The 13290-nt window shown below is 32.4% G+C and overlaps 1 protein-coding gene across 1 annotated transcript; it reads right to left on the reverse strand.

Moving 5' to 3' along the window:
• Positions 1–2005: 2005 nt before the first annotated feature.
• LOC132754739 (uncharacterized) lies at positions 2006–12926 on the reverse strand. The gene is made up of 6 exons (XM_060745424.1): positions 12714–12926; positions 5090–5220; positions 3493–3575; positions 3117–3236; positions 2778–2912; positions 2006–2110 (listed from the first exon to the last, which is right to left on the reverse strand). Exons 1-6 carry the CDS (start codon positions 12855–12857, stop codon positions 2094–2096), a joined length of 630 nt encoding a protein of 209 aa, XP_060601407.1. The 5' UTR covers positions 12858–12926; the 3' UTR covers positions 2006–2093.
• Positions 12927–13290: the final 364 nt, after the last annotated feature.

A 13290-nucleotide genomic window follows, 5' to 3' on the forward strand; every position in this document is an offset into this window, starting at 1 on the left:
TCTATGCATGCACTGATGACCAATAAATTACACCAAATAAAAAGCGTCTGGTTTTTATGTCCGACGAAAAGCAATTATGTAAATTTATTAGGTCAGGGCATTATCACAGACAAAAATAGTCGTATATTTCATAGCACGTTACATTAACTTGTATGGATATATAAGAAAAGATTTTATTTGCTGCTTTTTTGTAGAAGCTTGTATCAACTGGATGTTCATCCTTCATGATAATTTTTCTTCGCTTACTTAAAAAGAGGAGAATAAAAAAATGCGATCTTAAATATTTCACTTTAATGTGATATATGAATCTTTAAAAATTATCATTATATTTACGATTTGTCACCATTTTTTCTCATCGAAATAGCAATACTAATAAATAAAAATATCATCAATAATAAAGATTCACAAATATATAGATGTACATATATACATGAAAAATGGAACGCTTGCAGTCTATGTTGAACATACATTTACCTTTATTGATCTACATGCGGATCTTATTTCCAATCGGGAAATCAGGGCTTATTTGAAAGACTGGTAGCTCCAATATTATTATACGGTTCAGAGGTATATATAAACCGAAAGATAAACTACAGATAAAATTTGATAAATATGTTTTAGGTTTCAACTGACAATCACCAAATTTTGCTATTTAATCAGAAATAAAAGTTCTGTTCTGTTCTATATTTAGATCCTCTAAAAATTATATACCGGACAGGATCAGGTCTTTTTTGTTGTGAAAAAATACGTAGCCCATACCCCTTTGGGTTTGATCATGTTAAAGCATAAAGTTAATAGTCTATAAATAGCGTCGTAATAATCATAACAACACTGTCCGGGCGAGCATTCAATGGTCTATGAGCTTCATTCCGTCCATGATTCTAGTTTACATAAGGAAGAAATTTCATAAACCGACCGGTTTAAGTGGTAATTTTTACTGGTTGATGGGGCAAAAAGCCACATAAAGATCAAAGAAAAAGCACAAAAACCCCAAATGTTGACACGTCCGTCCGTAACACTTCCGTGTCCGCTCCATAACTTTTCAACCGCTGAAAACATTTTGAAATAACTTGGCCCAAGTGATCACCATAATGAGACAATGTGCTGAGCACAAAAATTGGGTTGCTACCTTCAAGGTCAAGGTCACACTTAAAGGTCAAATGTTAAAAGTCTTCATTTCATAATAGAAGGCACAGGTGATCACCATAATAAGACGAGAACAGTTTTACATTATTATATTAATTATATGCAATTCAAACAGACTCCAGAATACTTTAAGGAAAACCTTTTTGTACGCATGCAGTCTAGTTTGATTTATTTTTACTTGACGTCAATAAATCAATTCAATATAGTTCAACATATTTTTATCAATTCTCCTTTTTGTTATCATGTACGAATGAATTAATATTTTTAATCAGCATGTTAGAATGGAAATAGTTTATATTTGCTTGCTTGCATTATACATGTAGTACAATAATGATAATGCCCGGTTTATTGTTCAATTGCTTTTTCACCTAGGCTGATTATATTCGATAGACATCGAACTTGAACTGTGCATTATTCTACAACAAAACCCCAAGAGTTGATATCAAAGTGCACCTCCTACAAGCGCAAAATTTCAAAAGTTTGAGGGAAGGATCTGGACGTTCAGTGCAAAATCTATATTTGCACACGTTATAGAAATAATATGAAATTAATTATGTGTATATGTCAGAAGAAATACATTTTTGCAGTTTTAACTGAAAACAAGTACATGTGGGAAAATTATTTATTATAAGATGACTTTTGATTTTTTAGCAGGGCCCTCCGGAATCTCTCTCGGAATTCTTCTCTGCACAATGAAAACACAGGCAATGTTCACCTTCGACCGGTAAAAGTGATCTTAACATTGATGGTAGGGGTCAGGGTGTTTCGAAAGACTCATTGTCTAATGGAAATAGTTTAGGCCAGACATGCAACAGGGGGCAGGGAAAAAACGCACAAAGCATTAAAGAAGTCATTTTAATGCGGCTGCTATTTATTGTTAATAATTCAATTAATTCAATATTGCATGGATGTACAATATGTTCCGGTTTCATCAATTTCTGTCTACTTTAAACATCACACGGATCTGAAATGATTCAAATAAAAGTCTCAAAATACATTGACATGTGTATTCAGACTTACAAAGTGAACAATAATGGAAAATATTATGTCATAGCTTATAATATGTTTTAAAGATACTGTATGTTGTAAGGTTGTTACCACACTTAAGTGAAATTTTATATATGTATACAGGGTCTTTCAAATGGAACCTGATGTATATAATTATGCTTCTTAATCAGTTTTTTAACATCGAAGAATATGTAAGTATGTACTGCAAATATTTGTCAACATTATATGTAATCATTAAAATATATGCATTAATTTCTTTTTGAAAAAAAAATGACTTAGACTTTACAAAAAAAAAAATTCTAATTACCTCCCTTTATTAACATGTTATGTTAATTCGATAATATCTTTACAAAAAATGTGTTGTTTTTTTTAACTTACAATATTGATAAATCTTCATTTGAGCATTATATTTATGATATAAAACCATAAAAGATTTGAGTGACAGGATCTTTAAATGCTAGATGAAAAATTTCGGTATAATCTTTTTTGTCTCTTTTTGCTGATTATATCATATTGAACTTATATAAAATTGTTTAAAGTAATCGTTTTGAAATGTTTAAGGGTAGCAAAACAATTTATTTTGTGAACTGAATTTTGATGTTGTAAAAGTGATATGCACTCACTTCCGGTACTTGTTGAATAAAACCAATTCATTCCATCTATCTCTCCAAACTTGACCCCGGTTGCAGTGAATATTTCTTTGGAAATATCATTCCACGGAGCATTACTTAGATTAACATCTCCAACCAAATACACGGCTGCAATGATATCAAAATAACCATGATATTATAACATCAGTCAAAGATAGGTATCAATTTTAAATGTGCCAGCGACGGAGAATTATCATAAACATTTTATTCAAAAGAATACATTTTACAATTTGATTGAGATAAAAGATAGTATAAACAAAAATGTTATTTCGTCGTATCATAAAATGTTATGTTGTAAACGAAATTACATACTTATCCGGGCGCCCGACAGTGCACATTTGTTGTTCGGTAGAATACTGTCACTTGGACATTGACTCTTCAGAATGAAATGACTCGGACATGGGGACCAGTAGTACTCATTAACTACATTATCTGTTAAACAAAATCCATGTTATCATAGTGCATTATAACCATATTCAATTATACAGAAAATGTTCTAAATACAAAGTTTGTTGTATTTCTTTTACATTCAATTTTAGGAAAAATCAACATACGATCTATTTAATTGAAGGTTACTATCAAATAACATCCGTGAGCATGAAAGAAAGATGGATTTATTATACAACTAACTAACATCAACATTTATCGTAAAAGTTCATGGATATTTTTATAACATCTAGTAACTTACTATTTGGATCTGTGTACGGGAAAGAGACCATGTTTCCCTGCGTTGCTATGGTGTGAGTTAAGTTATATTTAGTACAGGTAGGTCTGCAAAATAGCAATGATATATAAGAAATTATACCATCTTCAACATCTGCAAGGTCATATGACAGCTTTCGAGCTTGATTATTTAAGATTCTTTACAAAATTTAGATACAGTCCCAATCTGATTAAAATCAGCTTCTTATTAACGCTTCGCATTAGGATCTGACGACAACCAATAGGTTGTCACCTTCTCGTGATAGCCAATCATCGGCGAGCTTTCACATTTTTGAAAGCGATGCGGTTTCTAGTTTTTACCGCTGGAAAACCAATACAGAGAAGGCAATTCTCACGATTTTTGTCCATACAGCCGCAGGTAAACCGGCAAAACAATCTGGCCAATTAAAGGCCCATTTTACCTCAGAAATGTTATCATTTGTATATCTCAAAAACTGTTTATGTTTTGTATCTTGTTACAATTTTCAAAACTAAACTATATATTTTCGATCCTTGAAGATCGTTCAGCACGACATTATTGTTGTGTATACATGTTATGTGGTACTTTTAGTTTCATCTATTTGGCCATTTTCAATTTGGATGGTTCCAGTATTCCTACTTGAATACTGTATCATCACCCTTAGGATATGTTGCCTGCTTTTTAAATTTGTCTATTGACGTCTTATCTGTGATATGCAGGCTTCATAACTTCAGATCCCCTTTCAAAATTCCATTTTATTTAGTTCCGCCCATTGTTTTCTCGTTTAGGGCAAAGGCATTCTTTTACTTGGGGACCATACGCCCCTTTTCATGGAATGACACTACTGTGTCACATTGAAGGTTCTACGGTTACCGCCGTATGAACACATCTGCGGATTTTCTTAATTCAAAATTTCGCCATTTTCGTGTTAAATGTTGAATTCTGCTTAAGCCGGTGCTAGGGTGCGTGGATGGGAACTTGCACTTTCCAATACCGTCCATGAACAGGCTCAATAAAACCAAGCCTGCAACATTTTCATGATTGTCGTGTTGGGCTTTCTTTAGGGATTCTGTTCATTTGCTACATATATAAACTATCTTTTGCATCTTTAGCTCTGTTGGCAATTTGTGTATTTATACTGAATAAGTATTTTGTATTGAAGTCAAAATACTACTTTGTTTACATTTTGTTACCTTAAAGACACATAACGTTATGTTCAGAGCTACATTTTCAGATTCAAAACATCTAATATGCTCTTAATCTATCATTAAAACATTATTTGACATTTCTAAAGAATTAAAAAGATATGGATTTTTGAGGCATAATGTGCCTTTAAAACTGAGTGTTTTATTTCCAGTTTATTTGTTTCACATTACTTCATTTTTTTCTAACGAAAATCAACAATTTGTTTTACTTTCATGGACAACAATATTTTGAAACTTCGTCTAATGCCTATCTGTAAAGAACGGTTTGATTGCATGGCTAAAATAAGTTTTCTCGAGAAATCCGGATTACTCATGTTGACACGATATTGATATTAAACGGACGCAAAATGCCCTAAAACGAATAAATATTTCAATAATGTTTCATAGTTTAAACTTACAGTCCAGCGCAAACTCGTTGGTAGGTTGTAGCATCGGTCTTGGTAAACACACAGATGAAATTTGAACTAACTGTAAAAGGTGCTGGGTCGGGAAGCAAAATATAAGCCTGTCTTAGAGTTGCACCTACGACCTAGTACGACAATATAAAAGTATGAAACGTTTTCTTAACTCCGATAAGTATGATCTTATTCTAATTTAAGGTATGACCATCCTAATGAATTACCTCCGCTTTGAAGAATATTCAAAAAGGCTTAAATTACTATTAATTGAATTGAAACTTAGGGCCGTAGGTCCAAACTCCAAAAGGGTCTTTTTTTATTTTTCTTATTGAAACGTTGTTTATGTATCTCTTATATCCCATTTAGCAATAAAAAAGTGTTTATTTAATTTTAATTTTAAAATTTATGTAGGCAGTTATTGCCTATTTATAGCAATTATGGTATGTTCGTGAAGTTGGCAGCCTAGTAGCCTGAAGTTGGCAGCCTAGCAGCCTGAAGTTGGCAGCCTAACAGCCTGGCAGCCTAGCAGCCTAAAGAAAACTAAGAATAGTACAAACATGAAAACAGTATGAATTACATTATAGCACTTCTTTAGATCATTCCACGCCTTTTTCAATATCGTGATCTTTATTTTTTAAGATGTTGAACTTTATCTTAACATATTTTTTTCATTCTGACGCTTCGAAATTTGTAAAGTTAGCAGCCTAGCAGGATAGTACAAACATGAAAACCGTCGGATATGAATCGGTAGCACATACTTAGACCATTCCATAGCCTCCCCAATGTTAAGACCGTTCCTCAAATCTTACTGCAGCGGTAATCAGGTCAAAAAAATAGCACCGTGATATTTTAAAGCTGACCCATCACTTATCACCGTTATTTACAAGTTAAAACAAGTTTTTCATCATACTTTCTGTTTGTAAAGTTCATAATTCTCAGATAAACGTTTTCTTACTTTTACAAAATGTGAGTAGTGATTTTACTGCGGCGGTAAATCAATCATTTACATCGGTCATAAATAGTTCTGATATTTTAACCCTTATACTTTTAACTACTATATTGGGAAAAATAAAAACCAAACACATTATTGTAAAGTACTGAATAAATGTTTTAATTATTTGGCAAAATATTGTTTTTATTTTTGAAAACAATTTTCAAACCAACTGGTTATGCTAGAACGTTGCAACACCGTATACTCAATATCATGCATGTTCTTTTGTTGTTATAAACCATTAATGGTCCTTAAAATTTAAAAAAAGGACAAATAATGGTAAACTGTCCTTTACATCAGAGACATGGATCATGCTTGCGTAATAACTAAGGAAAACTAACTTATTAGTACACCCTAGGAGGCTGTACGCGGAAAACGCTCATAAACCGCTATATCATATAGCTGTTAGTAAATATTTTGCATACATTTAACTAACTAAAAATTCACTGACATTGATGAACAGATAGTTTGAAAACATTATATTCTTGATCCATTATCGCCGAAAAAAAACATTATTTAACTACAAAACCCTTAAGGACCCTCCGACAAAATTTTAGCACAAGAATACATTTTACATTGGCAAAATAAAAAAAAAACAATACTTATATTTTCATCTCACATTATTCATCAATCAAACTTTTAACATGAAAGTATCTTTTAAAAATATGTCTGGCAATTGATAGATCCCTACTCTGATCTTTTATTTGAATAAGAATAAATTTAGGAATTTTTTGTTTATGAATAATTATGTTGTGGTGTATCCACTTATCTCATAAATAGAATTAGACAGGTCAGGGATCTATATAATCACTTGTTTAGTTAACTACGCTCAGTTTTATCCCAATAGAAACATTCAAATATTTTGGGTAATAAACATGACCAAAGACCCTAGTAGTCGTTTACCCGGTGGTGATCTCATTAAACTGAATATAGATTCGAATTGATTAGAAAAGACAAATAAAAACATGTGTTTCGGTACAACAAAAATCGGAAGTATAGTGAACAGTTAAATGACAGAAATATGTGGCCAAATATGTTTTAACAAGGAAATAATTATTTCAGAGGAAGACGCAAGGATCAGTCTTTAATCAAATGAATGACCCCGTATTCTGTAATTAGAACGTGTATTCAATTCTAGGACAACGCATCATAATTTGATAGTTCATGTGTAATAAAATTCAAATTATCAATACAGATACATAAAAAATATTAAAGAATAAGAAGATTAAAAAAAAAGAAGGTAAAACTCATGTATATACGAATGACTTACAGTCGAGCATCGGGAATTCATCAACATATTTTACGAAAACTTTAATTTGAAAACGATATTTGCGCCCGCTGAAGTGATTAATGTTAATTTGAGTAAATAAAATAAAAAAAACTTAATATATGTTTGTGTTCTAAAAATTATCGGCGGCATAAGAGGAATTTCGTATTCATTTTACAACACTTGAACAATTACTGCAGAAAAGCTTTCTGTTCGTAGAGCATGAATATTAATACTCATCCTACAAGACAGTATCTTTATTGATCTCAGTTATGGTACATGTAAACATGTATAATTGTTATGTTTAATAAAAATGTCGCATAACTTGCAGTTGTTATAATCATTCAATGATATTAAAATGACATAAAGTATTTATGATGAACAGTCCTAGAATATTGTGATAAGGAAACGTCCGTTGTAATCTTATAATGGACAGTCGTCATACCTGCTGGTATGTCATTTTTTATTGGCAGTTTAGTTTCTTCAAAATGTGCATGATTAACAGTCCGAATGTAGACCTCAATGAAAAGTACTGGAATATTAACAAAATGAATAGTCCACCATATTAACCATATATATGAATGAATGAACACAACAGTAAGGATAATTGGTGCAATTGACAGATCTTATTTTGGTAATAATTGAAATTACAGCACATTTTAAGCAAAAAGAAAAGAAACATAGCCTCCCCATCAGTACATTCAGTGCTTTGATTTCAGTATCGCGATCTTTATTTTGTAAATATTGAACTTTGTTTTGTTGTTGTTGTTGTTGTTGTTTTTTTTTGTTGTCTTTTTTGACGCTTCAAAATTTGTGAAGTAAGCAGCCTAGCAGCCCTTTATGTATATAGTAAATAATTAAAAAATCTTCTTTTAAAAAAAGCACTTAGAGCTAGAGCTAAGCTATTTAGCATGAAACATCATCTATTGGGTGTCTACCATTTATTGTTCAAATAAGGGCCCTGGGGGTTAAAATTGGCCCCCCCCAGGGATCATTGATTTTCCTTATATGTATATAGTAAAAACTTTAAAAATCTTCTTTTAAAAAAAAACAAAGAGCTAGAGTTTAGATATTAAGCATGAACTATCTTTAGTGAGTGACTACCAAGTTTGGGGACAAAATCGGCCCCCGTCCAGAAGGGGGGAGGTCATTGTTTTTCCCTATATGTGTATTGTAAAAACTTGTAAAAATCTTCTTACAGCTAGAGCTTAGATATTTAAGTTCAATATTAAAAAAAAAATCGCGATACTGAAATAAGACGTGGAATGGACTAAATATGTGCTTTCGATTCATTTCCGACGGTTTTGTTTGTATTATCCTTAGTTTTCTTTAGGCTGATAGGCTGCTAGGCTGCCAGGCTGTTAGGCTGCTAGACTGCTAACTTCACAAATTTCGAAGTGTCAAAAAAAAAAAAAAAAGTTCAATATTTAAGAAAATAAAGATCGCGATACTGAAAAAAGACGCGGAATGGTCTAAGTATGTGCTACCGATTCATTTCCGACAGTTTTCATGTTTGTATTATCCTTAGTTTTCTTTAGGTAGCAGGGATGTCAGGCTGCTAGGCTGCTAGGCTGTCAGGCTGTTAGGCTGCTAACTTCACAAATTTCGAAGTGTCAAAATTAAAAAAAAAGTTCAATATTTAAAAAAAAGTTCGCGATACTGAAATCAGACGTGGAAAGGTCTAGGTATGTGCTACCGATTCATTTCCGATGGTTTTCATGTTTGTACTATCCTGCCAGGCTGCTAACAAATTTCGAAGCGTCAGAATGAAAAAATTATGTTAAGATAAAGTTCAACATCTTAAAATATAAAGATCACGATATTGAAAAAGGCGTGGAATGATCTAAAGAGGTGCTTCTGGTGTATTTCCGACTGTTTTAATGTTTGTACTATTCTTAGTTTTCTTTAAGGGCTTCTAGACTGCCAACTTCAGGTTGCTAGGCTGCCAACTTCTCGAGCATCAATTATGGTACCTGATATTTTCTTAGTCTAATAAAACCAAAACTACGTGGTAAAAGTATATAATATTTAACCAGATTAATAAATATACTAAGTCTTATGAAAACTTTTAGATAAACTTTGAAAACAACCTCTCAATTTGGTTAATTTTAGAGATTTTTTGATTAAGGTTTCTTAGTAGCAAGATGGTCATACACGTGTTAAAAATTGGTTGGGTAGCTTAACATTTGTAAACATAGAATTTTGTGAATTGTTAGCTGACGGTTACTAGTTGTTTATTAAGAATAATTAAAACATTTCTCACCAGCATGATATTATATTTAAAGGTTCATCATTTCTGAAAAAGAGTCCCTTTCAAATGAAGCTTAAATACAGAAAAGTGGCTATAACAACTTGTTAACCGCACGGTAAAGTTTGTGTATGTGAGAAGTTAGCAGTAAGCAGTGAGCTAAGTAAAATAGAATTTCAATTTACATCGGGATATCAATGTTTTGCTGGGATGCTCAGCTAGCTTAGCAATCTGGCGGAGCATTCCTGAATATAGAGTAAAAATGCTCTGTTGGGAAGTTTAGCTGGGTATTTCAAATCATAGTGTAAAAAATGTTTTGCTGAAATATTCAGATGGCTTGGCAATCTAGCAAGGCATTCCTAAATATAATGTAAAATGTTCTGCTGGAATGCTTAGCTGGCTAACCATTAAGCGGGGCATTCTTAAACATAATGTAGAAATGCTCTGCTGAAATGGCAAACTGGCAGAATAATCTAGCGTGGCATTCTTAAATATAGTGGTAATAAATGTTCAGCTGAAATGCCGAGCTGACACAGCAAACTAGGCATTCCTAAATATTGAGCAAAAGATGCTCTATTGGAATGCTTAGCTGGCTTGAAATTCTAGCAGGGCATCCCTAAATATAGTGTAGAAATGCTCTGCTGGAATGCTCAGCTGGCTAAGCAATATAGCGGGGCATTCTGAAATATAGTAAATGAATGCTCTGCTGCAATGATAGGCTAGCAGAGCAATCAAGCGAAGAATTCTTAAATTTATAATGTAAATAATGTTCTACTGGATTGCCGAGCTGGCAGAGCAATATAGCGGGGCATTCCCAAATAAAGTGTAAAAATGCTAAGCTGGCTAGGCAATCTAAAATGCATTTCTAAAAAACCTTCAAGGGATGCTCTGCATCGCAATTTAGTTGAGCATTCCTAAATATAATGTAAAAAAATACTCTGTAAGAATGTTCAGCTTGCATAGCAATATAGCGAGCCATCCCAAGACAGTGCAACAATGGCATGCTGAAATGCTCAGCTAGCTAGGCAGTCGAGCGAGGCATTCTTTAATATAGTGCAAAACATTGCTCTGCTACAATGCGCAGCTGACAGAGCTATATAATAAAAGAATCCTGACTTATAGTGTAAAAAAAACAAGAATAAAGATCAACAAAGTAAGGCCACGTTCACAGGAAGCATGCTCTGCTGGAATGGTCAGCTGGCTACGCAATCTAGCGTAGCTTTCCTAAATATAGTATAATATGCTCTGCTGGAATGATCAGCTTACTAGATAATCTGGCAGGGCGTTCTTAAATAAAGAGTAAAATTTTGCTTTGCTGGAATGTTTAGCTGGCAGAGCAATATTGCAGATCATTCCAATATGTAATATTAATTTGCTCTGCCGGCTGGAATGATCAGCTGGCTATCTCATCAGCGGGGCATTCTAAAATATATGCATGAAATGGTCTTTTGCATTGTTCTGCAAGCAAACAATCTAGTATAGCATTTTAAAATATAGTGTTAAAATGCATAGCTGTAATGCTTAACTGGTAGAGCAATCAAGCGGAATATTCTGAAATAAAGTGTAATGTATATTTTGTTTAAATGTCTAGGTGGCAGAGCAATCTAGTGGGGCATTCCTAAATATTTTACAAAAATGCTCTGTTGGAATGCCCAGCAGGAATGCTCAGCTGGAAAGCAATATAGCGGGACATTTCTGAATATAGAGTAAATATGTTTCAGCTTTCACTACTTATGCATTCTCTTTCTAATGCCTCGGAAAATGTTGTGTTTTTTTGGCCTTGGTCTATTTCACTTGTCTGCTCTGTTTCTGACATCCTCGTAGACTTCCAAGAATTTCGGTGTCAATAGTTTTTTAACCTATTTTGGGTTGAAGTAACCATCAGAAGTCCATTTCATTGACTTTCATGAACTTTTAATGGTTTTTACCATCCATTCTTCATTTTCTGGATTTGCGACTGATTCTTGGACATTCGCAGACTTTTAGGAATTATTGGTGCCAATGAAGATAATGACATGTTTGACTATAATGAACCATTTAGAGTCGATTTCTTTGGTCTGCTTAATATTATTGGACATTCGCAGACTTTCAGGCATTTTGGTGCCAGTGGAGATAGTGACATTTTTTGAATTCTAGGGACCCTCCAGAGTTCATTGCATTGGCTTTATACTAACATCTCACATACGAAGTGTGTTTAATTGTTGCATACAGGTATCCTTCAAGGCATATATCTGACCCTTGTTGTCAAGTTGTCATTTACTTATAGTGCCCTTTAGGGTGGTCATTCCTTAAATAGTATGGTATTGTAATCTTTTGATTTACATAATTAGTTAGAATAAATATTATGAATTGAGCTGGAATATCAAAACTTTCTCCGTAAACAGTCATTAAAAATTAAATTTAGAAAGTGCATTGCTTAGTTGTTTCTTCTTTTTTTGTGTTTGTTTTTTTTTAATAACAAAATTATCGATCTCATTTTAGTTTAATAGTTGCACGAGAGACTCAATATTTAACAATTATTGTAATTGCCTGTGTTACAAATGTAAACATATTTTCTTATACATGAAGTAAATGTTTCAAATCAAACAGCTGTGCATAATGTATTAAAGACATACTATGCTCAAATTTTATATTAGAAAATCTTGATTATTGCTACACAGTTTTTTGTTAATATAAAATCAACGTGTTTTAACTTCACGCTAAGTAGGTATGTTATGTTTAAAACTAACAGTATGAATATATAGTGTCATTAAAAGCAACTTGTATTTCATTTATTAAGAAAAGACCAACTTTACTTGACCTGTAATAGGGAACGCAGCTTCCAATACAAAATACTGTACATTCTTTTATTCAAATTAGACATAGTCAGTAAAAATTATATAGATTTAAACACGTTTCTGAGATTAATATATTTTACTCAAAGATGAGCATAGTATATCTTTAATTGTGTTTTATAGTGCATTCACTTGTGTGCTTCATAAATATATATTTACACAAAGTTTAATTCAAAGTATGTGTTAAACTTTAGTTTTATAACGTTGATATATTTTGTTTTAAGTTTTGTTCGAATTGCGTTTGTCGGATACAGTATTTTCTAAAAAGAACAAAATAAACTTACATAATTATCAAAATCCTCCTGTGTCAACGTATAACCTGGCATTTTTACATCACTGAGGCTCTGTGAATTCTCACAGAAGTGAGTATTTTCTCCCAAGCTTGCACCAACACAAAAAAGCACAATAACAATGATTTGTAGGCTCATGTTGAATGTCCTTTTGCCTTGGTACTGTATGAAAAAATATAGATATCAAACACTTTCAAAGTCGATATATGATCATACTGACTTTAGATGATCTACTTGTTATCGAGATATTTTTTATTAGTATCAGCTGGATAGAATCTAATTGGTCGTATATGTAAAAGGTTATGACAATACAATAAACAATATCACCTGTCAGAGTATGCAAAACAGTCATTTTGAACAAGTATTTACCTAAGAATACATATATATATATGAAATGAAAGACAATTAACAGATTTATGCTTTTATTTAAATAATTAAAGCACAGTTACTACTTAAAAGTAGATTGGTTTAGAATAGGTACATTTCTAATTATTTAAAATATTGATAAAAGCAAAAGAAATGTATCATTTGATTTCATAAATGTTTCAACTTACAAACTCTTTATTGAAAG

The sequence above is a fragment of the Ruditapes philippinarum genome, unplaced genomic scaffold (genome assembly GCF_026571515.1).
Source record: "Ruditapes philippinarum isolate M1 unplaced genomic scaffold, ASM2657151v2 ctg1916_1_1_1_1, whole genome shotgun sequence".
Classification (NCBI taxonomy): Eukaryota; Metazoa; Mollusca; class Bivalvia; order Venerida; family Veneridae; genus Ruditapes; species Ruditapes philippinarum.